This window comes from Phalacrocorax carbo, chromosome 5 (assembly GCF_963921805.1).
Source record: "Phalacrocorax carbo chromosome 5, bPhaCar2.1, whole genome shotgun sequence".
NCBI lineage: Eukaryota > Metazoa > Chordata > Aves > Suliformes > Phalacrocoracidae > Phalacrocorax > Phalacrocorax carbo.
The window spans coordinates 60,533,426-60,556,539 of record NC_087517.1 but is presented as its reverse complement, the minus strand read 5'-3'; the positions used below and the strand labels follow the sequence as shown (position 1 = coordinate 60,556,539).

General features: G+C 35.9%; 1 protein-coding gene across 4 annotated transcripts in view; it reads right to left on the bottom strand.

Annotated features, from left to right (window-relative positions):
* The window catches only part of USP47 (ubiquitin specific peptidase 47), a 58,094-nt gene that overhangs the window by 11,897 nt on the left and 23,083 nt on the right, over positions 1–23,114 (bottom strand). For 3 of the 4 annotated variants that reach the window (XM_064452722.1, XM_064452723.1, XM_064452725.1), the window contains 14 exons: positions 22,428–22,507; positions 21,416–21,565; positions 15,153–15,248; positions 14,910–15,062; positions 13,329–13,496; positions 11,057–11,188; positions 10,270–10,346; positions 9,565–9,620; positions 6,588–6,700; positions 5,588–5,692; positions 4,355–4,562; positions 3,806–3,921; positions 2,628–2,747; positions 549–1,326 (listed from right to left, as the gene is read on the bottom strand). In XM_064452722.1, the coding sequence (XP_064308792.1) occupies positions 549–1,326; positions 2,628–2,747; positions 3,806–3,921; positions 4,355–4,562; positions 5,588–5,692; positions 6,588–6,700; positions 9,565–9,620; positions 10,270–10,346; positions 11,057–11,188; positions 13,329–13,496; positions 14,910–15,062; positions 15,153–15,248; positions 21,416–21,565; positions 22,428–22,507 (2,352 nt within the window). The remainder of the gene's footprint in view (positions 1–548; positions 1,327–2,627; positions 2,748–3,805; positions 3,922–4,354; positions 4,563–5,587; positions 5,693–6,587; positions 6,701–9,564; positions 9,621–10,269; positions 10,347–11,056; positions 11,189–13,328; positions 13,497–14,909; positions 15,063–15,152; positions 15,249–21,415; positions 21,566–22,427; positions 22,508–23,114) is intronic. The other variant, XM_064452724.1, reaches the window with a different exon arrangement.

Here is a 23,114-nt window from a genome sequence, read left to right as displayed (position 1 = left end):
CAGATATTTTCATGTCAGCCATAGACTTCATTGTACCTATTGTACTTCAGTCAATGAAAAGCAACGGCCTACTGGATTAAATGATAAATATCAAGTATATTTGAATTTTCTTCACAGTCAAATGACTAGGATTTTTCAGGTTTGTTAATCTAAATGTTAAACAGAATTACTGCTCTGTCAACCACAGTAAATAACTGCATTCTCAAGTTCATCACCATCAGATGCAACTATTTTCCTTTTGTTGGAAGACAACTCAGCTTGCTTTCCAGAAAACACTTTCAATATAAGGAAATAGGTGTATTATAGAGGTAGCTTTTCATTTTCTTAAAAAGCAAGACGCTTCAAATATGTAATCACTTATTACAAGATAAAAATTACACTACATTTTTGCCAAACATGACACATCTCATCTTTGCACTGTCATTAACTTTAATTTGACATATAATCAAGTTTTTTCGATACTGTCATTAGACTTTGTAACACAGCCTATGAATTAAATAGTAAAAAAAGCTGGATTATGTTAAGACACTTGAAAAAAGAATACATACATTTTTGCCCTTCTCCTGAACCTTCATCTGCAGCATAGGGTTCTGACTTGAAGTACATATATTGTGCTTCTCCTCTGCTCTTGCCACTTTCATCGTATTCACTATCTGTTCCAGAATCTTCTTCTGCTGTGTCCCAGGTTTCTTTCTTCCCCTGATTTACTTTTGATCGCCTACTACTTGTGATACTATGAGAATCAAGTCCATTAGCCAAGGGGAGCGGGGCATTGTCCACGTTGCATAACGTATCACTGCTATGACTGGAGCTGAGGATATCGCTGTCCACTGAACTTGTACTCCTGTCATTATTTACATCTGAATCTGACCGTTCCTCCGACTGGAGATTTTCTGGATCAGAAATCTGAATTTGGTTTTCAAGTTCTCTGTTTTCTGCTGATGCTGAAGAGTCTATTTCATTTAAAGGTGATTCTATGTTTTCAAAATCACTGGCTTCTGTGCTTTTGCTGCTGTCTCCATTATCCCCCTCCTGGTGCTGCTGCAGGGACAAGCTTTTAAGCTTTTCTGTGCTTTCTTCCAGAATTGCCTCTACAGATTTCATATTACCTACAGGTCCTTTTACTCTTTCACAGGCTTCATCCAAGTTGCCTGAATCTCCACTAGACTTCTGATAAACTGCTCGTCTAAACTGAGATCCAGGCGATTGCTCTGGTAATGAAACATACAGTCTGATTGTATTTGCATGACGATCCAAAAGTTTCCATAAATGAGAATCTGTATATGCCACATGACGATCTACAGACTCTGAGCTTTCAATAAATACCTGTACATAAAATAAGTGGTTTATCATGTAGTGTTGTTTTAAATAAAAGTAAAAGCAACAACAGCAAATAGATAGGATTGAGCACACATTACAAGTTATGTCACTAACAAACATCACCTTTTATAAAAAAGTAAAATACATGCATAGAAAAAGATAGCCTTAGGAGGTCATAGTTTGATAATTATTTAACTTTTCCTTATTTTCATAATCATGTTAAGACTGGCGTGAACTGTAACCAGACTGACCAGCTACAGCAAACACTTCCATGTTCAAAAGCGTATTTATGTATCACTTCAGTGTGCACCCTTCATATGTACACTAGCCCTAGTTATGGTAGTAATGAGCTCCACAACTACAGCTGGCAGATTTTATTTTCTAGTACAGCATCACAAATGAAACTTTGAACATATACACGGGTAAGCAATAGCGGAAATTAGAATACAGGGAACAAGTTTCACTTTTCCCCTTGTCAAAGGCAACCGTGTTGTAGTGACAATGTGAATGTGAGTAAGCTTGAAGTAATGGAGTAACAAGTGAACGCCATTGTTTTGCTCAGCTATAAGCTAAAACCTTCACTAACCTTTCTTCATCAAGGATAGCATGTTTTGAGCCTAAATTTCAGAGACAGAGGATGTGCAAAATATGCTGAAAGATGTACTATTACTACTGTAGTAAAAAGGGCAATGCTACAGATGTTATTTAGGTTCTTTAAGTACTAAGTTACTCTCTTTCTGAATGCACCACACAGCTATTATTGGGAATATTTCCTAGAAGTCCTTTTGGAAAAAACAATATAAATGTTTTCTAGGGGGGAATTTGCATACTAAGAATTACTAAATATAAGACAAAAACCCACCAAAAACTTGCTTTTAGTTTTGATGCTTGTTTCTTAAGAACTTTAGTACTGATAGCAGGCACAGCTGTTCCAAAGGTTTAGAAAATGAATTAGGCAGGTTTCATAGTAGTATGCCAACCTTCATTCCCTAAAGAAGCATTGACTTTTAAAAATCTTCATCATAAGGTTGTTAACCACACCACCATTTGAACCTCTGAGTATCAACTAGATGTCTCATTCTGAATCTGCTCTACCTTGTTATCCACACTTGTTTTCATATATAGACTGTGTATTCATCAACACAATATCTGCTAGTTAAAAAACCCCACAGAGTACTTCATGCTTAAGTGAAGTAAGTGGCAGTTATCCATGATAAATTCTATTCAGATATCCATAACTTTTTGCAACACAACAGTGAAGTCTACAAATATACAAAATGAACAATTTAAAAAAACAGAGCATGTACCTTGTTGCTTCTAAAAAAGCCTTCGGCTTTCAGTGTTTTGCTGGAAATGTTCAGAAGACGCAAGTCATTGTAGCAACGTTCTAATACTACCCGCATTGTTTCAGCGGGCAGGTGCGTAGCCTAAAATAAGACATTGACAGTAAGGTAACGTGCATTATACGTAATTTCAAATACTGGAACAAGATTTAATTTTTCAAGACTATTCATAGTGAAAGGAGAAGGTTTGTTTATTGACTTACAAACTGCAAAGACAACATGGGGGAAAACCTCCCAAACCTGTTCAGTCTCAGCTCCTTTCCTCAATCTTTTGATGTGTAGCAAATGGTAGTTTTTCCAAAAGTTCAGTGGACTAAAATGCCTTGCCTTTGCAGAACTGGTAAATTGTTAATGACCAGTAATGTAAGGAATCAGTCTTATTCTTTAGAGTATGAACCAACTGAAAGTAAAAAATTTTCTCTAGCATCGGGTTTTGCACCCTGTTCGCTTAACTCTTATTTAGACTGAATTCAAGTTACTGAAATTATGTTTCAAAAAATATTACGAAGTTACACCAATCACCGAGCTATTTTACAGAGAACTGACCTAGTAAAATGTCTGCCTTCCAATTCAGGGGAAGTAGTAATATCCCATGATTTAAAACATCATAAAAAAAAATCAATCTGCATTCTAGTAATAAGTGGCTGCTGGGATGAAAAGGAGGTTATGTAGGGAGAATGTGGACAGCTTTGGATGTTAATTTCAAATACTGAAGCCAATAGGGGAACTTACATGTTGCTTCAGTTACAGAGTAACAGATCACTAGTTCTGCCACTGACTGGATACTCAGTGAGGTGATTCAAGTTACTAACCCAAAAGAACATCACCATGACTCTTCAGCTTCACCAAAAAAACTTGTCACCTGGTAAGCTAGTAAGCAATATGGCTGGATAGTGGCTAAGCTTGCACAAAAGCCATAGCAGAACTCTGGACAGAAGCAAGCAGCAGATTGCTGCTTTTAGCAGCAGTGAGCAGACAGACAAGCTCAGCTGTAACAACTAACCTAACCCTACTGGACATGACACCCAGTATGAACTGCAGAAGGTGCAAGCTCTCATTTTAAATGTTTAAACTACGACACATTTTCACAGTCTGAATGAATGAAAACTCTGTCATGCAAGTCCTTAACAACTGTAAATTACCTTTGAAATTAGCTGCTTGAATTCTGAAACTGTTTGATTCAAATAAGCTCGGACACTTATTGGAGAAGCAACAGATTCAGTCTTTAGGTCAACTACATGAACCTTTACCATGACCTCTGCAGGGAACAAAAAACAGAACCATATATATATATATATAGATAAACGTAAGAGGATTCAACAGGCAAAGACGACACATAAACTTGTCTGATGTACTGATTAAGGGGTTGCATTAAATAATACACACAGTGATGAATTTGAAAAGCAGTCCAATTTCAGAATTTCATTTTCAGATCAGTTTTAACGCTGAAGAGGCAAAAATGTTCCAAGTTTGACAAATTTTAGTATACTTTAGAACTACTTCAATTAGAAACAAGCTGGCAACACAGCAGTGTGTAGCTCAGAGTATTAACTTCATAAACTTTAGTAAAGTTTTTCTTCTTTCACACATCATAATGAAGTTTTATGTTTTACAAGTCTTATTTTCATGCTGTCACACAATATACGATTTTAGCCTATCTTTGTCTACATGTAACTAACTGGATGTCTTACCACCAGGTTTATAGCACTGGAAAATTTGGTCAGGTCTTCTTGTTTCCAACAGCAAGTCAAACATGTACGTTGATTTGACACCTCCAAGTAGTAAACCCATTGGTGTATCCTCTTCTCCTTCGTAAGATCGTTCCAAGTAGTCATGGAACTCATCATATTTGACAAGACGACAGCAATCCAAAGGAACAGCCTCTTCTAAATCCATTAGCTAAATCACGCACACACAATGAAAACCCGAAAACATTTTATAATGGTATATTTGTGTGTGTGAGTTTAGTTTTCCCTTGTAAGCTAGAAATATCTCGGTGCATGTACATTCAAAAGTCCTCCAAATTCAAAGATTTCAATTTGGTTTTAGAAATCACATACACATACATCATATATATTATATGCACATATGTGCAATATATATACACGTTTTTAAAATCAAAAGAGAAGCCTATATCAAACAACAGAGAAGAGGAAATTTTGAAAAGCATGTTATTCAGCACATGAAGACAGGTCCTGAAGCATATTCAGAGGAATACACTGACTATCAGTTATACTAAATGGCATCTTAGAGGCCTGAATAAGCCTTATCCACTAATTATCTCCACGCATCTCAAGGAGGTGTTAACTCATTCCAAATCTGTAACTGCCTTGTTGGTACTCTCCCAGCCAAAGGACACATATGGCAAGAATCACAGAGTACAACTAGGTAAGCAAGAACAGATGTATTCAACTTCTAACTGTGGAAGCAAAGATCAACAGATGCGTTGGTGCCTACTGATGCTATTGTATTAGCTATGCAGGAAGTTTCATCAAAGAATTTTCTTATTACATATCTAATACAACATTTTTACTGCAATACAAATATAAGCATTCTGAATTATTTCAACTTATTGCGGCTATGGTGAGTTTAACAGCAGCTCTGCCTGGTTTTAAAATAAGAGTATGCAAAAATCATACTGCCTAAACGGCAGGCTATATTGTTCAAAAATCATCTGATGGCTAACAGAAAGCTCAGTCAATAATCCACAACTAGTACACCTTTTCAAACAAAAAAAATACAAAACAAAAAAAATCCAACCACCAACCAAACAAAAAACACGCCCCAAACCCCAACCAAACCCCCAAAAAACCCCTCAGCCAGCCCCACATAAACACTCCCATAGCATTAGAATGTAAAACCTGAAGATACACAACAGCAGAAAAAGTTACATCTAATGAACCATTCTGTTATGCATAGCATACCTTGTAAGCTATTTCCACAGCTTCCTTCAGTGTCCTGTCCTTATGAACCTCTAATTTATTCTCCATCATTATTTGTTTTGTCGGATGCATGCAGAACAGTTTAATCTATGAAATACCAATGGAAGAAAAATGACCATGAAGGTATTTGCAAATACCTGTCGTATTAAAGTACATTTAAATTTACCACCCTATATTCAAACAATCTAATATAAAATACATCTTTAACTCTACTTCAGCTATGGGACAGTTTCCTTTCAGCTGGTTACACAACTACAGATAGAAAATGCCAAAGGCACAGTACATAGCACTAGCAAGCATGTATGTGTATCTATATCTTTTTGCAAGCTAGGGTGCAACATCTATAACCTGAACACCTTTAAACTGTAGGCAGTGTGCAAATCCTCCAAAACTAAATGCACATAGGAACAATGAATGTGAAATTCCTTTTCAGATAGAGTTACATATTTGGCAGCCACAGAGAACTTTCTAATAAAACAATCACTTGATTCATAGGTAGACCAGCTGACTGTCACGCTTGTAAGTCATAGATGTCATATTTTATTAGTATTGATCTATGGTTGGAAAAAGATTCTGCTCCTTCTGCCAAAGAAATATTTTAAATTAGTTGAAGAAACATCATTTCACAAAGCAAAGAGTCACAATATGAAAAGATTAATAATATGAAATGCTTAACATACAGTGTTACATACTTTTTGGAATTAACTTCACTAAAATCAAGTTATGTCAGATCAAATAGTTTTGTTTTAGTTTTCATAACCACATGGAAGACAAACTCAACAAAAATTTCTGGTGAATAACTAACAGATGCCTCCACTGTGTACAGGCTTCCAATAGGTATACGATTAATTTTAAAGAGTGTATTAATACAAATACACTTAACACAAATGAGTCCTTATATTGTAGTGAAAATTTACTATTTACTGTAGAAACATTTTTTTATTAGAAATGTCTTGTTACTTTATTCAGCAGAAATTCTAACCTTGCAAGTGTTGCGCTCAATTTCACGTTGCCTCTTTTCTTGTTCTTCCAATTCTCTCTCTTTCTGTACTAATTGTTTAATATGCTCCGGGTACTCATGTGCCTCAAGAAACTCTGCCAGTAAAAACAAAAAAATAGTTTTAAAAAAGAAACTTTTCTACTGTGGCCAACGTTTTAGGAACTACGGGTATATGTATTAATTATCTTTCTTGCCTTCTTTCCTCTCTCTTCTCCACCCAAATTTCCCACTACACCATGTACCATACTTTATTTCATTATTTAAATGAAACCGAAGCCAGCCTTTTATTCCCTCTAATTATACATCAGCAAGACCAGGAAATGCTATTAGCACAGAGTAATATTCCCATATCAGTAAGGGAAGCTTTGCTGTTCTAAAGAAATACACTGAGACTGAGGACTGTACTTGAACCTGTTTTTACAAGCTGTTCTAGAAAATGAATTAGCTGATAGCAAATCCATTTCCAAAGACAGCTCTTGACCCAAAAACTTTATTTATGGCTGCTTTTCATCTTTAAACTTCATACAATCTACAGTCACTTCTTTTTCAGAATGAATAATATTGTTTCAATATTTGAATAATTGAAACAGTATTATTTTTTGTTGCTCTTAAGACTTACTACTATATCAATTTGTTGATAAGTCTTTAACAGTATCCCTTGTGTTGAGTCCACTTCAAAACTATAAAGCATCTACTTCAGAAACTGTTACTTTATAGCCAAATAATATATTTTTATCTCTGCAGCGTTCCCTTGAATCATGAATCCTCAGAAACAGAAGCCAGCAAAACTGATTTTGTGAGATACATAGGCTTTCCCCTATGTTCTCAAAGAAAATACCATTGCTCAACTTTACTTTTCTACTGTTTTCTCAATAAAGGAAAAAGTAGGAAAACGTAGCAAAGTAGAAAATAATAACATGCGTGCAAGTACTCTATGTACGATGAAACAGATTGCTGCTAAAAATAAATGTGGTTTGTGTTTATTAGGATGTTGAAATAACAAATTTGCTCCAAGTATCATAAAACACTTTTCAGAATATACTGGTATAGAAGTAGTTGCAATAATATTTTTATTAATTTTAGTTGGGTTTTTAAAAATAAAATTTAGAGTAAGCTTAAAGTTCGGGTTTTTTTTTTTAAGTTTGTATTCCAAAAAACTTTAAAGCTTGTTGTACTCATCCTTGCACTGCCATTTCTTTCCTTATTCTCGCTAATAGTCATCCTCGGTTTCTCATGGTGGAAGTCAAAATTTTAACCAAAAAGCAGTACTTAAAGGAAGCAGATAACCATTCTCCTTCCTCCTAAAATATTTATAGCAGCAGCAGATGATACACAAAATATTATTTTCAAAGATCTTGTATCCCCTCCTCCATCAGACACATTACAAGCTGGTGCGCTACAAACTCTCTCAAATACACAAGCCTTTACACTTGCCTGCTCTTTAAAAAACAATGAGCGTGCCCCAAATGGAGCTACACAACGTGAGGTGCCAAAGGTTTCAGTTGCGAGATTCTCCCCTATTAAGTGATGTGTAACTTTAGTTTACCAATTAAGAATAAAATAAATCCAGCTAGCAAAATAGTCTACCCAATGATTTTAAGACTGAGAGCTTGAATCTATTCTTTGGGATACCTGACCTCTTAAGCATTTAACAGGAATTTAAAAAAAAAAAAAAAAAAAGAAGAAAGCAGAGGTATTAGAACTCTTCAAGATTTTTAAACCTGCCTTTGAAAGTTTACAGGGCTTCTCACCTGCTCTAGCAGATAGAAATAGAAAAAACTATTCCCTGACAGGATTTTTCTTGTGTGCTTCAAAGTATTGATGTTCTGGCAGCTGAACTATATATACCTCAAAACTTAGAGCAATCTACACTATTTATCAGCCTAACTTCAACCAGGCTACAAACCAACAAATTTCCCTTTATTAGGGCAGACTACTGAATTTTTGATACTGCAAATTGGATCAATTCAACCAGTTCAAATATCAACAAAATACTTGATTCTTACAGGCACACTGCTGCTGAGAGCAAGTGTGGCTAGCCACTGCTCTTCTGGTTTCGTTTTGACAGCTGTGCTTCTAACAAGGCATTAACAAGAAGAGGAAAACTGCAAACTTACATGCTTCCTTCTATTTAGGTACTACTTAAAAAAAGTTCTATTCTATCAAACTTCCATTTACTACGGCATCGTTTAGGTGTGCTCAGATTTTATATGAGAAACATTAGTGTTTTGAAGCAAATAATACAGTATTATTTAAAAATCTGCACAAGAGAAATCCTGGAAGTTTACAGTTATTAGAATTCTGAACAGTCTAAGACCCTATTGAAGTTAAATTACCCAGTACTTGAAAGAAGCCTCCAACCAGACATTCCTATTTTGAATCCAAATAGAATCTTCATTTTCCACTGTGACATATTTCAAAGATTAATCAACCTGTCAGCTATCTCATGGGGCCAGGCATCCTCTAAGCCTTAGTGAACTAAATCAGAGATGAGGGGAATAAAAGACCGTGAAAGCCATGACTTGTTTCTAACTATAAAACTTACAGTACATTGTCTCACCTCCTACCTGGAGCACAAACAATAAGGGGTGATTATAAAGTGTAAAACTTTGTCATTATGAAGTTCTTACATACTCATTTTTTAAGTGAGGTAATTTTTTTTATTCCACTATCAATCATGATACTTATATAGCATTACATTATAGTTTATTCAGTGTCACCCAGGGTATCTGTTCATTTCCATGATACTCAAAATACTAAAAAAATTAGAAAATTTATTTTGTCATGACCTCCTAACGATCCATAAAGGTTTACTATAAAAAGAGTAATGAAAAGGTATAAATGTACATGAAAGTTACATTAGCTTTGCCAAAAGATACCACTACCACCACCCTCATCACATGTAGCAAAACATCTCTATTCCACAACAGAACCTCACTAGTTAACAGAACACACTTACTTGCATTTCTTGTTGGATCCTTCAGTCTATATATCAGCATGTATGCGTTTGTGGAGCTAGTGGAGAAACAAACAGTTATCTGAACTTATCGGACAGGAAGACAATATTGACTTCAAAGTAGTTTTGTTTGCCCCCCTCCCCTCCCCCCCAGCAAGGAGCTAGGTCATACATATCTTAGCAATACACTAACCAAAAAGTATTTTCAAAAATAAATAACCACATTATTTTAATTGTCTGGAACAGCAGTCAAGATAGTTTTTACAACTATTTGCAGCATCTACTATTAATTTTCAGCTAACATGTTAACAACGTGCATCTTGTCCAGTACCAGTACTTAACGAGTAGCTACAAAGAAAATGGAGACTCCCTTTTTATTAGGAGTCACATGGAGAGGACAAGGGGGAATGGACACAAGTTGCTCCTGAGGAGATTCCAACTGGACACGAGAGGAAAATTTTTCACAGTGAGGACAGTCACCACTGGAATAATCTCCCCAGGGAAGTGGTTGACTCGGCCACGTTGGACACCTTCAAGAGTCATCTGGACAGGGTCCTGGGCCATCTTAAACTCTGCTCTTCCTAGAAAGGTTGGACTAGATGATCCCTGAGGTCCCTTCCAACCTGTGATTCTGTGAATCTGTGATTCTGTGATTTGATTACACTGAAACACCACCAGAAAGAAAAGTAATACTATGGTACTACTAACCTAGCAAAAGCACTGGAATAATAGCCTCTGCTTCCAGAAGATCCACCGTATGTTTTCTTAATATCTTCCTGAGTTATCTAACAAAAAAATCAATTTAATGATTATTTGAGAAACTTGCACTAATTGAGATGCATTTATTACTCTTAGGAAAAACGGCAATAACTAACACGCATCATTAATCATTCTACTTTTTGAAAATATTTCTGCTTCTTTGCTGACTGAAAAAAAAAATCTGTTTCAAAGTGATCTGCCTCTTCATTTTACAATGGTATAAAGTAGGAACTCCTTAGAAAAACATTATCCAGGTTCTTGATTGCAATATCATTTATGGATACATGTACCACCTGAAATGCACCAGCAGAGCAGGTTTAACAGCACAGTCTGGGTTTTAACAGATCAACAAGCACACTTCTCTAAGTAGCATTCTTCTCTAAAAACTACTCTTTACCCGTATAGAAGGCAAAATTCTAAATCCAGCCTGGTCTGTACATGAATAAAGGCTTCTTTATGAACCATCCCCCCTTCACCATCAAGAAGAAGCACTCCTCTCCCCAGTGCACAAAACCCCATACATTAATAAAAGCCTCTCTGGAAATCAGTTAAGCTGATGAGTGAAACATATGTATATGGCAGACATTAGGATGAGAAGATGAACAAAGTAAATGCTTGAAATACCTGCACATAAAACCAGCTTCATGACATTACAAAGTGAAGAGTCACATGCAAAATACAAAAACTTATTGGTTCATCTGTGAGTACGCAAGATAACTAAGGATACTATTTTTACCTTGCTAACATGCTGATCATTAAAGCTGTACCACTGGTCATCACTGAAAGATTTTATACACGCGTAATAATGGCCACCAGCAGCACTTCCAGAATGAACCATAACAGAAAAGAGCTCATACAGCAAAGAACTCTGGGGACAGAGGAAAAAGGTGTGATATACATTAAGAAAAGGTAACCAAATGATCATATTAAAAAGTTTTAGAGCAATCACACAAAGCCAAATATATAAGTAGTGGTATGTTACAAAACAGAGCTGTGTAACAGAAATGCATTACTGCAATAGACACTGAACAAAATCAGAGTTCTGATACGCTAAACGTTATACAAGAGTACATAGTAACGGAAGTAAAGAGGAATTTCCCCCTTCACTGGTGGGAAGAGAGGAATGGTCCAATGACTTTAAAAAAAAAAAAACAACACAAAAACATTTTTGAACTGGCTTTAAATACATTACAGTTACTTTGCTTCTGTACGAGCTCTGAATTGGTAAATTCTTATGTTAGGTAGGTATTAAACATATCTCCATACAAGAAACAAATTACCAACTTGCCTGTTGCTACAAAGTTTAGGTTTATTTGCTATCACACTTCTCTGCTTTCTTAAAGATTGCTTTGCCCCTTAATGTATATCACAAACCAGCAATTGTTGTGTATACATTAAAACATGAAATTGAACAATACTGACTCACAGAAGTGTTACAAGAATTAAATATTTTTAGATTATATAAAGGAAATGCTCTGTAAATTCATAGCATAAACTGCATCCGCTACTAAGATATCCAAACCAAAAAGCTAACAACATGGCTTCACAGCTAGTTTGCCTTGAGAACAAGTAGTATGAATTAATTGTCCAAAGTTACTGTCAATACTAGGACATGACATTTGTGTTACAGATACATTATGGTACTCTGTCCCTGTTGCAGTCAAGTGCCTACTAATTTATTTTTTCCAAGACAACACTGAGAGTATTCAGAACATTTATTAAAAAACCCTCTCAAATGGTTTAAGGTAAATGTAAACAGGGACAGATATGCAGATAAAAATGCAAGTCGGCCTTTAAATATTTATGGAAGAGCTACAGCCAAACAGCTTCCTAACAAGTCCAAATAAAAGCTATCGGCCAAGTTTCAGATGAGTTCACTGAATGACGACCCATGAAGTACACATTGTAGACACTACCATAAAACTCAAAAGATTTCTGATTTTGACTTGGCAAGAAAACTCAGTCAGGTTTCCTGAAGATCTCTGCTAATCTTTATGTCCCACAGAAGGATGACCACTATACTAGACTGACTTGCTGCTCAATTCCGATGGGTATTTAACATTTAGACCCATGGCCTCATCTGTACGACCACCTTTATACGGACAAGAAACGGATGGCAGAGACGGATCAAAACTTTCTGATCTTCTCTTAGTAAACTGCAAGACACTTTTCCACTCAAAGCTAGTAGGCCTTTAACAGTTCGCCTCAAAGAAAAAACACTGCTCACAAGACAAAACAGTCTTCAGTTTGAGGGTCTGCTGCCAAAACAAGTTAGCCGGGAATTCTCAGTCTGACAAGCTGAGAAGTCCTTTATTCTCAGGTGACTTCCAAATCAGTTGCATGCTTTCCTTTGCTGTAGTGTCGATTTTTAGAATGTGAATAAAAACATATGCTTCCCCCACCCCCAATATCAGAATTATTTATATTTTTATCATTTATATTTGGGGTGGGTTGACCCTGGCCAGCAACCAAATACCCACCCAGTCAGTCACTCACTATTCCCCTCGAATGGGATAATGGGGACAATCAGAAGAGCAAAAGTGAAAAAACTTGTGGTCAGAGATAATGGCAGTTTCATAAGTGAAAGAGGGAAAAAATAAAAAAGCTGCAATGATCAAAGGCATTGCTCACCACCTCCCACCAGCAGACCAATGCCCAGCCAGTCTCTGAGCACCAGCTACTTTGGAAAGTCCCTATTTTTTACTGCTAAGCATGACATTATACAGCAGGGAATATGGCATGGAATATCCCTCTGGTCAATTCAGGTCAACTGTCCCAGCTATGCCCCTCTTGAGACTCTTGCCCACCCCTAGCCCTACGCATCAGAGGGGCAGAATGAGAACAGAGAAAGCCCTAGTACTGTGCTCACTGTTCAGCAAGAATTAACACACTTGTATGCTGTCAACACTGTTTTTAGTCACAAATCCAAAACAGAGCACCATACAGGCTGCTATGAAAAATGAACTCCATCCCAATCAGAGCCAGTACCACGTCTTTTACAAACATACCTTTTCACTGCCAGCTTTAGAAATTCTTTCTGCTGCACTATTGCTTTCAAGGCAGATTCCTTCGTCAACTCCATCATCATTAGAAAAATCATTGCTCATCTGATCACTGTGACAACTGCCTTCATTTTCAGCTCCGCTATCAGTGCAACTCTCAGTCTGAGGAGACTTCTTAAAAATAAGACATACATACTAATATTATACAACATTTAAAGTTATTCAGAAGTAACAATATGTTTGTGAAATGAAAAAATTCTCATCTGCAAAACAATGCAACTCCTCAAAACCCTAGAGACCTCTGCAATTCAGCATTGAGAATGGCCTTGCTTCTGTTAGTAACCATCTTCCATCCACCTCTTACACCAATATTTTCTGGTCTGGTGGGCAACTGAATGGTAAATACCTGGTTTCATACCTGACAAGATTATATTTGTTAGTAACCTATTCCATTTACTAGCTAATTCAATTAAATACCTGGAAGTCTATTATCAGATAACAAATCCTATCGTAACATGGCCCTGTTAATCAGGACTGATTTGACTGGAAATATTTTCATCCATAGTCAAAGGTTTTTCTTCCATTTCAATTCACTGAACACCACCAAGGTATTGCAGTAAGACTGACTACTGTTCTATTAGCTTAAAAGCACAATGTCAACAACACTATGAATGCAGTTCATTTAGTAAAAGTCAGGATACCCATCTCTTACCTGATCCTCTTTTCTCTGGATAATTCTTTTGATTTTCTGACAGCTGTTAATTTTGTCTCAAATTCTGTTCTCCTGAATCAATCTTCATTCTCAATTAGCCCCCCCAGTAACACTTTGAGAGGTGTCAAATTGCTTACATGGCACACTTCATAAACCAAAGGTTTGTATGGAGTCAGTAAAGCCTCTCCATACACATATCGATGCAGTATTTCTCTTATTCCACTACAAGCTAGCACAGTGACATAATGTTTTCATGGAATTAGAGGAATAAATTCCATCTTTAATGCAGGAGGCACATTAAATACTTTTTGGTGAATGTAATTGCACAACGTGAATTTTGGCCAGAACCAGAAGAGTCAAAAGCCAGAAGATGATGCAAGTGAAAAATAAGATTTTACAAATCTCATTTCTACAGCATACGAAACATTGTGAGCCAGAGGGAATGAATTAATCGTTAATGCTTGCTGGACTAACCTCAGCATTCAGAGTTTCAGAACTTTACATCGCCTCTGGTGACCAAAACAGATTAAAACACAAGTTTAGGAAACGTTCCATTCTGGATTTGCAGAATATGCAGAAGCCCCAAGACCTGTGCTTTTAAATCCCTCACGTGAAGATACAAGAAATCAGAAACAGCTTCTTTATGAAAGCTTAGAAACCCTATAGTGATTAGGGAATATACTCCCTTTTTAAATATAACAAAAATCCACACGGACAAATTAAAAAACTTCAAATTAAAACATTGCCATGGCCAAAGAACATTTTTTGTAGATGAATAACGTTGTTAAAATGGGTTTATTGAACCAATATTTTAATTTTCTTAATGAGAAACTTTAAGAAAGTTAAAGACTTTTCTCTGAAACCAAACACTTTACCTCATCTTCAACATCAATGAAGACATTCATGTCTAACTCCTCAGGAAAAGTCATACGATCGTTGAGCTTAATTCTGTGCATAGTGGTATAATCGAAGTCAAATCTCTTCAGCTGTAACGTCAGCAGATACGGAAAATGCAAGAACCGCAGACCCTAAACAAAGCAAAGATAAGATTATGCTACCATTGTCAGGATTGGTATTTACCAAAAGTAATTTTTGCAAATGATTTGGACTGCCCTTACCTTCCTTGCATCACATTTCTTCTTACATCGTTCACAAAAATACTGATTGGGGCCATCAAGAATCTCAGGCTGAATGAAAGCATGTAGTGCTTCTTCCTAATAATAAAAAGATGTTACCTGATTTTTAAAGAGTGTTTACTATGTAGGTATAAATCATAATGATAAATTTACAATGAGACTGCAAACACACACAAATTACTTCAGTTAAACCTACAACCAAAATCTGATTGACATAAACTTTGACACAGACAAAGACTCAGGAAAATATGAAGAGAAACCAACATTTCTATCCAGCCCAAGATTAAACAGTCAAACCATAATTACTGCTAACTATATTTCATTCAGTGTTTGATAAATCCAAATTGACTTGTTTTAATAAACATACAATATAAAATGATATCTACCCCTGTTATCTTGCACATCACTTTTAGTCACGTCTGTTCAATCAACTACTGTGAAAACGAGCTTATCTTTTAACTCTGGCCCTGTTCTCCCAGAATTTTGAGCTGGTGGTTTTCCACTTGAAGAGGAGTTTTTTCCAACAGATACCATCCAATAATTATTGGTGTGGCGGGGAGGTGGCAGGAAAAGTGTTACTCAGTTCCTCAGTGTGCTGCCTGAAGACAGCCGTAGTCCCGTTCTACAAAGGGACTTAGGAAACTACATTTGAAGATACTACTTTTAAGTGAAAGGTGAGGAAAGGACAGAGGGAGGGTATTTGAGCTTCACTCCCAAAGGAGTGAGAATCAGGTAGGGCTGTCTCCTATAAAGACAGGACTAGCTTCCAAGTGTAAACCTTATAAGGCAACTGACCAATAACTGGAATTTTGTCCTCTGACAGGTGCCTGAAAGTTATGTCACTACTGCTTAAATCCAGGAGTTGAATGATTTCTGCTTTGCTCCTCTCTACAAGAAACAATATTCAAAATACAACCAAACTGATCATTAGATCTCCCCCTAACAGAATTCGCAACAATGATATTGCACATAAGTTGTATATAATTGAGAACAAACTTGTTCAAACAAAATTCATTGAGAATATTGAGATGGATTCAGTGAAGAATTATCCCCAGAGATTGGCTTGCAGTCACCTTGCAAGCCAATAATTCTTGAGTTTCTGAACTCCAAGTGGAACCCAAAAGTTTTTTTTTCACATATGGAGGTGAAAACAAATACCATGCGCATATTTAGGCATTCAGTTTAAAGGAAAGATGAACAGAAACAATACTTTAAAAATTACGATCTCTTACAAAGGAATGTAGCTGGTCCCTGAAGTCTGAAGAAGTCAGAGGGCACTTAACTGGGCAGGGTATATTCACCAATTGTAACATGGCAGGCACAGAACTTAAGATTGCTATCTACATCGTATTGTTTGAAAAGTCACACTTTGGGAGGAAATCAAGGATAGGTCAAGTTCTTCAAAAAGCCTCAAATTCTTCTCTTCTCCCTTCTTTCTTTCCAAGAACTCAGAGAAGCAGCAACAATAATAAAACAGATGTCTTACAAAAGCTCTGTTGCTGTTCTAGGAGAAAGGACTTGTTAAAAATGACTGTATTCCAGGTGACAACTACTCACAAATGAAAGATATACCAAATTCAGCAAGACAACGGTAAATTTAAGGCAGTCATCTCACTTCATTTTCAGATCCACCCAGAAAAGCCTTTCAACAGCCCTGAAACCACAGCTCTGAGGCAGAGAGTCTCTAGACATGTGAAAACATTTCAGAGCCTGAACTGAACTACTGTCTACATACTTACTTCCTAAACGCTACGGAGGCTGAGTGGCTTTTTACTCAAGAGCAACAAATAGCCAATGTTTAGTAAGATTATGCACTGAGAAGTGAGGAATCTCATTCTAGAATTTAATAAAGAAGTCTGAGCAAGTTATAACCCTGCCTAAAGAGACAGGGGAAGAAATCGATTACTGCGTTTTGACTATTCTGTGAACTAGTCAAGGAATTAGTATTCAGAACTATTTAAATGAAAGCAAAAATGTTAATAACAAACATGGAAAACGTGAAACATAGAATGCATCACATAATGACCACAGAACTCTGTCTTATGAATCAAATGCCAGTTAAGACAATAAACATATATTTTGAGTGTAAGAAAAAAGTTGCAATTCATGCACCAACATGAATATCAATGAACGGGGATATAAGAATGATGGAACATGAGTCTAAGTGCTACATAATCATTTATGTGATGTGCATTTTAACAAGGAAACATACTGTAATTTTTTACATATGGGAAAAAGTGATGATCCTTCAGACCCCCAAAAACTGAATGAAGTGTTGTTTCATTACTCTTCTGGTTTCACTGCTTACCACACAGAGCGAGCTGTACTTTGAAAACCTGATTAAAACTCTTGAGAATTCCATTATTTTTGAATTATATGAATATTTGTGTATTTTTCAATTATTGTTAGAAAGAACATTGATGTTCCTCAGCTTTACTCATTTATGCCTCCTCCAGTTCTCTCCTGTATAATCCTTACATCAAAGTTAGTTCTGCTGATTAGGGTGTTTCTGAATGCAATTCCTGTTCTAACACAGTTCACCATTTTCTACTCTGACAATTTACTTGACAAAACCAGTGATAAAGCTTCTACACTGCACTACCTACCACATGACATCCCCCATTTTTGTGCAACTCTACTTTTAGAGTAAATGTTACCTTTGAAGTTATCTTCAAAGAAGTAACTATTACGTAGTCTTAAAGATACTAAGCATTTCTGACATTCCCAACACATGTACACTTCAAAATATACCATAGAAGATCAAGCAATAGATTAGCATGACAAAGGCTATTTAAACTTCTTTTACAGCTCACAGAAACAAAAGAGCAATATAGGCTGAAAGAGACTTCTAGAGATGATCCGATCCTAACTCCCCTGCTCAAAGCACACTGCTCAGGGCCTTATCAGGCCAAGTTCTGAGTACATCCACTTCTTAATATTCTGTTTATGAGATTTGTAACACTTAGCATACCAAAATGCCATAAGAAACAGTTCAAACTAATTATTGTCTGGCTAAAGATAGGCACTTAGGACACAGTCTTCTCCACAAAAATGCACTATGATATAGTTAGTACTTTGACAGGTATCTTACTGCAAGCATTTGTATAAAACCTGTGAACAGGAGCAGTAGAACCTTTAGGAAAAGTTACACAATAAACAGCAATTAGGCAGAACTGTGGAAGAAACTAGAAACTATTTGCTATCTCAGATTTTCAGAGCTCATCTAGTTTTACTGTGTCCAAAGAATACGCTCAACTGAAAATACAAGACTTTGTTGTTACCAGTCTAGCTTAAAAAAAAGAGCAAATATCATATCCATATTCTAACTGCCTTCAACACTTTTAGTTTGGCAATGACAAAGTTCAATGACAAATTAACTTTTGCCTAAAAAAGGTCTACTTGTATGCATACCTATATCCTCAAAAAGAAAAGCTAACATACAAGTGATGGTGAAAACTAACAGCACTGGACAAAACAGAAGTGGACTCACTACATCTACAGAATACTTATATTATTCCTAGTCTTCTGGTATTATAAAGCCATTTCCACTATTTTCTAGTAACACAATTTCAGCATGCCAGCTAGTTCCTCATTGCACTCACTCTTCTCTCAGCAGTTCTCCATCTCACAACATTTTTATGTTTTGCAGTCAAATAGATCTTTTAACTTGTATCTAATGCTGCAAAATTCAGGCATCTATACAAAAGATACTAGTACCTACAAAAATCAGTATGTGAATTACTGCTCCTGTTTACCTCTCTGAAATAAGCTATATATTTTTACATCTATATTTCTACTGACCTCAAGAAAAGATGATTCAGGTTTTTTTTTTTTACAGCACGCCCTTGAACAATGGAGATAGGGTAGTTTTGAAAAAGGGTTTACACTGAGATACATACTGACAAGACCTCAGTGCCCCAGAGATGCCCTAATAAGTTTGTAGGTATGTAGTCTTACTACAAGAATTTGGGAAATGGAGAGGGGAATCAGACGAAAATATTTCAAAATGCAAATCTTAAACATACTGAAGAATTTCAGAATTACTTCATGTTAGGAAATAAAGGAAGCATAACATTATCCTTCCCAGTTCAACATTCCCATGTATTTAAGACGTAATACATATATATTTACAGATAAATGCAACATTTCAGGTACGTACAGTTTTTTTGGTAGTACACAATGTCGAACAGTGGGATAATACACTTCATGTGGCATTCTACAGATTAACCTTACTTAAAGCTCATACATCCATTCTCTCTTATCAGAAAGTAATGGAAAATCACTTACCTCTAACTAGAGTTCTTTGAAGGTAGTATCCTCCTTAGATCCCCTATCTTGGGTTGTGTCGCCTGCTGCAAGTTCCCTTAGGAGCTGACTAGCAAGGTCTAAAAAGTTTTACATTCCCTTCTATAAGCCCTATTAGCGCATGTGTGAAGTTTTTGATCTCTCACTCATACCCTTATGCCTACACCTACTAAATCACCACCACCTATGGATCAATGGAGGATACTACCTTCAGAGAATTCCATTTAGAAACAGGCGATTTTTCCCTTCTCCAAAAGCAAGTATCCTCCATATCTCCCCACTGTTGAAGACTACAAAACTAAAAATTACATCTGCTATAGATAATACAAATGCAGGGAGAAGAATCAACTGAATCAGCATAGGAATTAAAAAAGCTCAAAAATTGAAGCATCGGTACAAATTGCAACCATGTAACTGTGTAACAAAAATCTTAAAACTGTTTTCTTCAATGTAGTAAACGCAGTAAATGCTGATTTACAGGAGAAATATCAAATACTACTGAAAGTAATCTGATATTTAAGAAGTTAATTGTTCAAGCTTTCTGTGTTTCTAAAAATAGTCTTTTGTTTTTGCAATCTGCTATAGACTTTCCTAAACAAAAAATTTCAAGACACATGTACAATGCATTGTTAAATGCAGAATACAACTACATGAACTGAATAGTTTTCATTACTTTAATAGATCAGAAAAATCTCATTATTGAATAAAAATTACAAGAAACTTTGTTTTAGGGAGCATTTCTAGAAATGAGTTTTAAAAGGTGAAAAGGGAAGCCATCTACTTAAAACACTGATTGTATCAATGGCATGGCAGCTCAAAATATAGCTTCACTTAGCTGGGTAGTTCTAAAAAAATTTAACGCAATCCTTAATGAATTCAAAGGACTTCATTAACTTGAATCCTTTTTCTGAGATCCATGTCCCTCATCTTTACTACTTCAAGATTGGTATTTTAAGTTTTAAAGCATGAAGTTCTTTGAACCTACACTGCAGTTTAACCTAATTCTAACAATTCTTAACAGAATTACTGTTAAGAATTACAGACTATTAGCACTTTAAAAATATCACCAGCACTTTAAAAATATCGCCAGCGTACTAAATACAAAAGGAAAAATACTTTATATATAATAAATAATCCTGGTAAGCCAATTACACAACAACTGTTCGTTTAAATCAACCTTTGCTGAAAGACATGTTTGATCCATTCTTACTCTTTCTCACAACTTCACCCATAGTACAGCTATTCTAAGCCACAACAGTGGCATTTCACAGTTCGCAATCACTTCTTTTCAGGGGGTTGGAAAAAATAAAACAAAAAAAACTTCCACAGATTTACTAAGCAACATATATGCTTGCCAACATCATTAATGCTGGAGCAAAAGTGACCAAGAATACTGACGTATGATACCATTTTTTATTGTCATTAAATTGCTTGTTAAAAGCATATGGTATTTGAGAACTGAACTTTAAAAAGCACAGCAACAACATGGCAATTAAACTAAAAATTCTAAGTCAACGTTCTGTTCTTTCACTAAGATTTTCAACAATGCTATGAAAATTTAGCAGATGTGTCAATAAAGAGAACAACCCAAATAAAACTTAGTGGTCTCAAAAATATCTTGGGTAAATGCTCAAGATTTTATCAGGAAGAAAATAATTGATTACTGTAGCCCTAAGGCAATAAAGTTGCATTTCCCCTCCCCTTATACATGCACCAGTAGGACTCATTGAAGGGCAAAAGAAAAAACAAAACAAGAAATAAACCAAAAAGCCAAAAAAAAAATATCTTCTAGAACTTGCTAGCTGGTTCACTGCACAAAGACGAACACCCCAAGATGGAGTATCTAGGATGATACTTACCATGTAACAAATTATACCACTGTCGCATTATGTATTCTATGTGTGTATGGATGCACTATTAGTCAGCATAATAGTACACACCACGCTAGCAAATGCCTGGTTGGAGCCATACGGCCGGATGACCAAAGGAATATCCAGGTAAGTGTCGATTCTCCAGCCTTCATAACCACATTCTAGACATCTTACATAGTCTTTTAGTTTGCCTTGATACAGTTGATTTATAAGATCAGCCTGAAACAAAGAAGATATTCAGACCTTCAAATAAATGAAACAAACATATTTCCTTTCTTTAGTTTTACAAGAAAATGCCTTTTTTTTAATTAAGTCTTAATTGCCTAGCTACACATTTAGAATACCACCGGACTCCCCCATTCAAAAATCTTGATTTCTTGTTTCCCCCTACCCCACCACTGCACAAAACACATTCAAGTGAGCTTCTCAAACCACATTATATAAGGTTCACAGTATACTTTGTGGTCACCTCTTTAGTGTGACTACAAAACCAGCAAAATTTAACTGTACATTCTAAAAAAAGCCTGATCTTGCCGACACTGTTAACAGACTGATACTGCAGTCCTTCCCTGTCTCTCCAGAGGTAGGTGCAGAAAGCCAGAGGAAGTATTTGCCAATCTACAAATCTGAAAATTGGCTGTAAGATGTTAGCCACTTATCAGAATGTAGCACATGCTATGAATGTATTGGTATCTTTCTCCTACATTAGAAGAGTGGGCCTGAGCTGCAACAGCCCGCAACATAGCCTAATAAAATGGTGACAGCAAGGGAGCTATCACAGAAGAGAAGTTACACAGTTGCTTTCTGTGCTTCAAATAAAGACTAAGTAAGTAGCCAGATTTCAGAATATTCCACTTTTAACTGGGGGAAAAAAACATATGTAACACACTCTCAGAAGTCATACATTATAGTAGCTGAATTATTGCATCAAACAAGAAAACTGACAACTATTGCAGACTTTCAATAACCTTGTATTTAAAATTCAGTTAATATTTTTCACAATCACCCTTTAAAAAAACCAAAAAAAACCCCACCACAATACCACACCGCTGACCAAGGAAAAAAGTTTTTATAAAATTACCTGTTCTGTTTGCTTCCACTTCTGCTCCAAAGCATCAAACATGACTCTACAAAGCTCCTGTACATCATGTTGCTGCCATGCTGTTAGAAATTTAAATTAATCATAATTATACAAGAGATGTTATTAGCCCAAATACTAACTGTAGCCTGAGAATACTTCCTAAAAAGCTACCAATTTGTTTAAGTCTGTACCTATTATTTACTACACTGTTCACTATTGGGCCAGTGTTCAATTCCACGAACAGCTGCTTCTCAAGTTAAGTTGGAAAAATAAGCAGCCAGCTTGCTCACAATGCTTATACATAAACAAAAAGAACTGCATACATAAGCAAGAATATGTAAAAAAATACAGAAATGCTAATATGCACTGTTATAAAATAAACTTGTTCTGACTTTTTTCCCACTTCACGCTGATTCTCTAAAACCCAATTTTTTTTTCTTTGTAAGCATAAGGACACTGAAATGCAACTCCTTATAATTATGTGATTACTCCATGGAAAAATCAGCAGGTTATGGGGCAAAATTACACTATACAAGTGTCAAAAAGACAAGCACAGTGTTTGATTTTATGGAATTATCCATATTATTTTCTATTTAATGTGCATTTGACATTTGTGATTCAAACCACATGCAAGTTTCTCATAAAGAGCTACTTCTTTCGAAACAATTAACAACTCAAATGATAGCT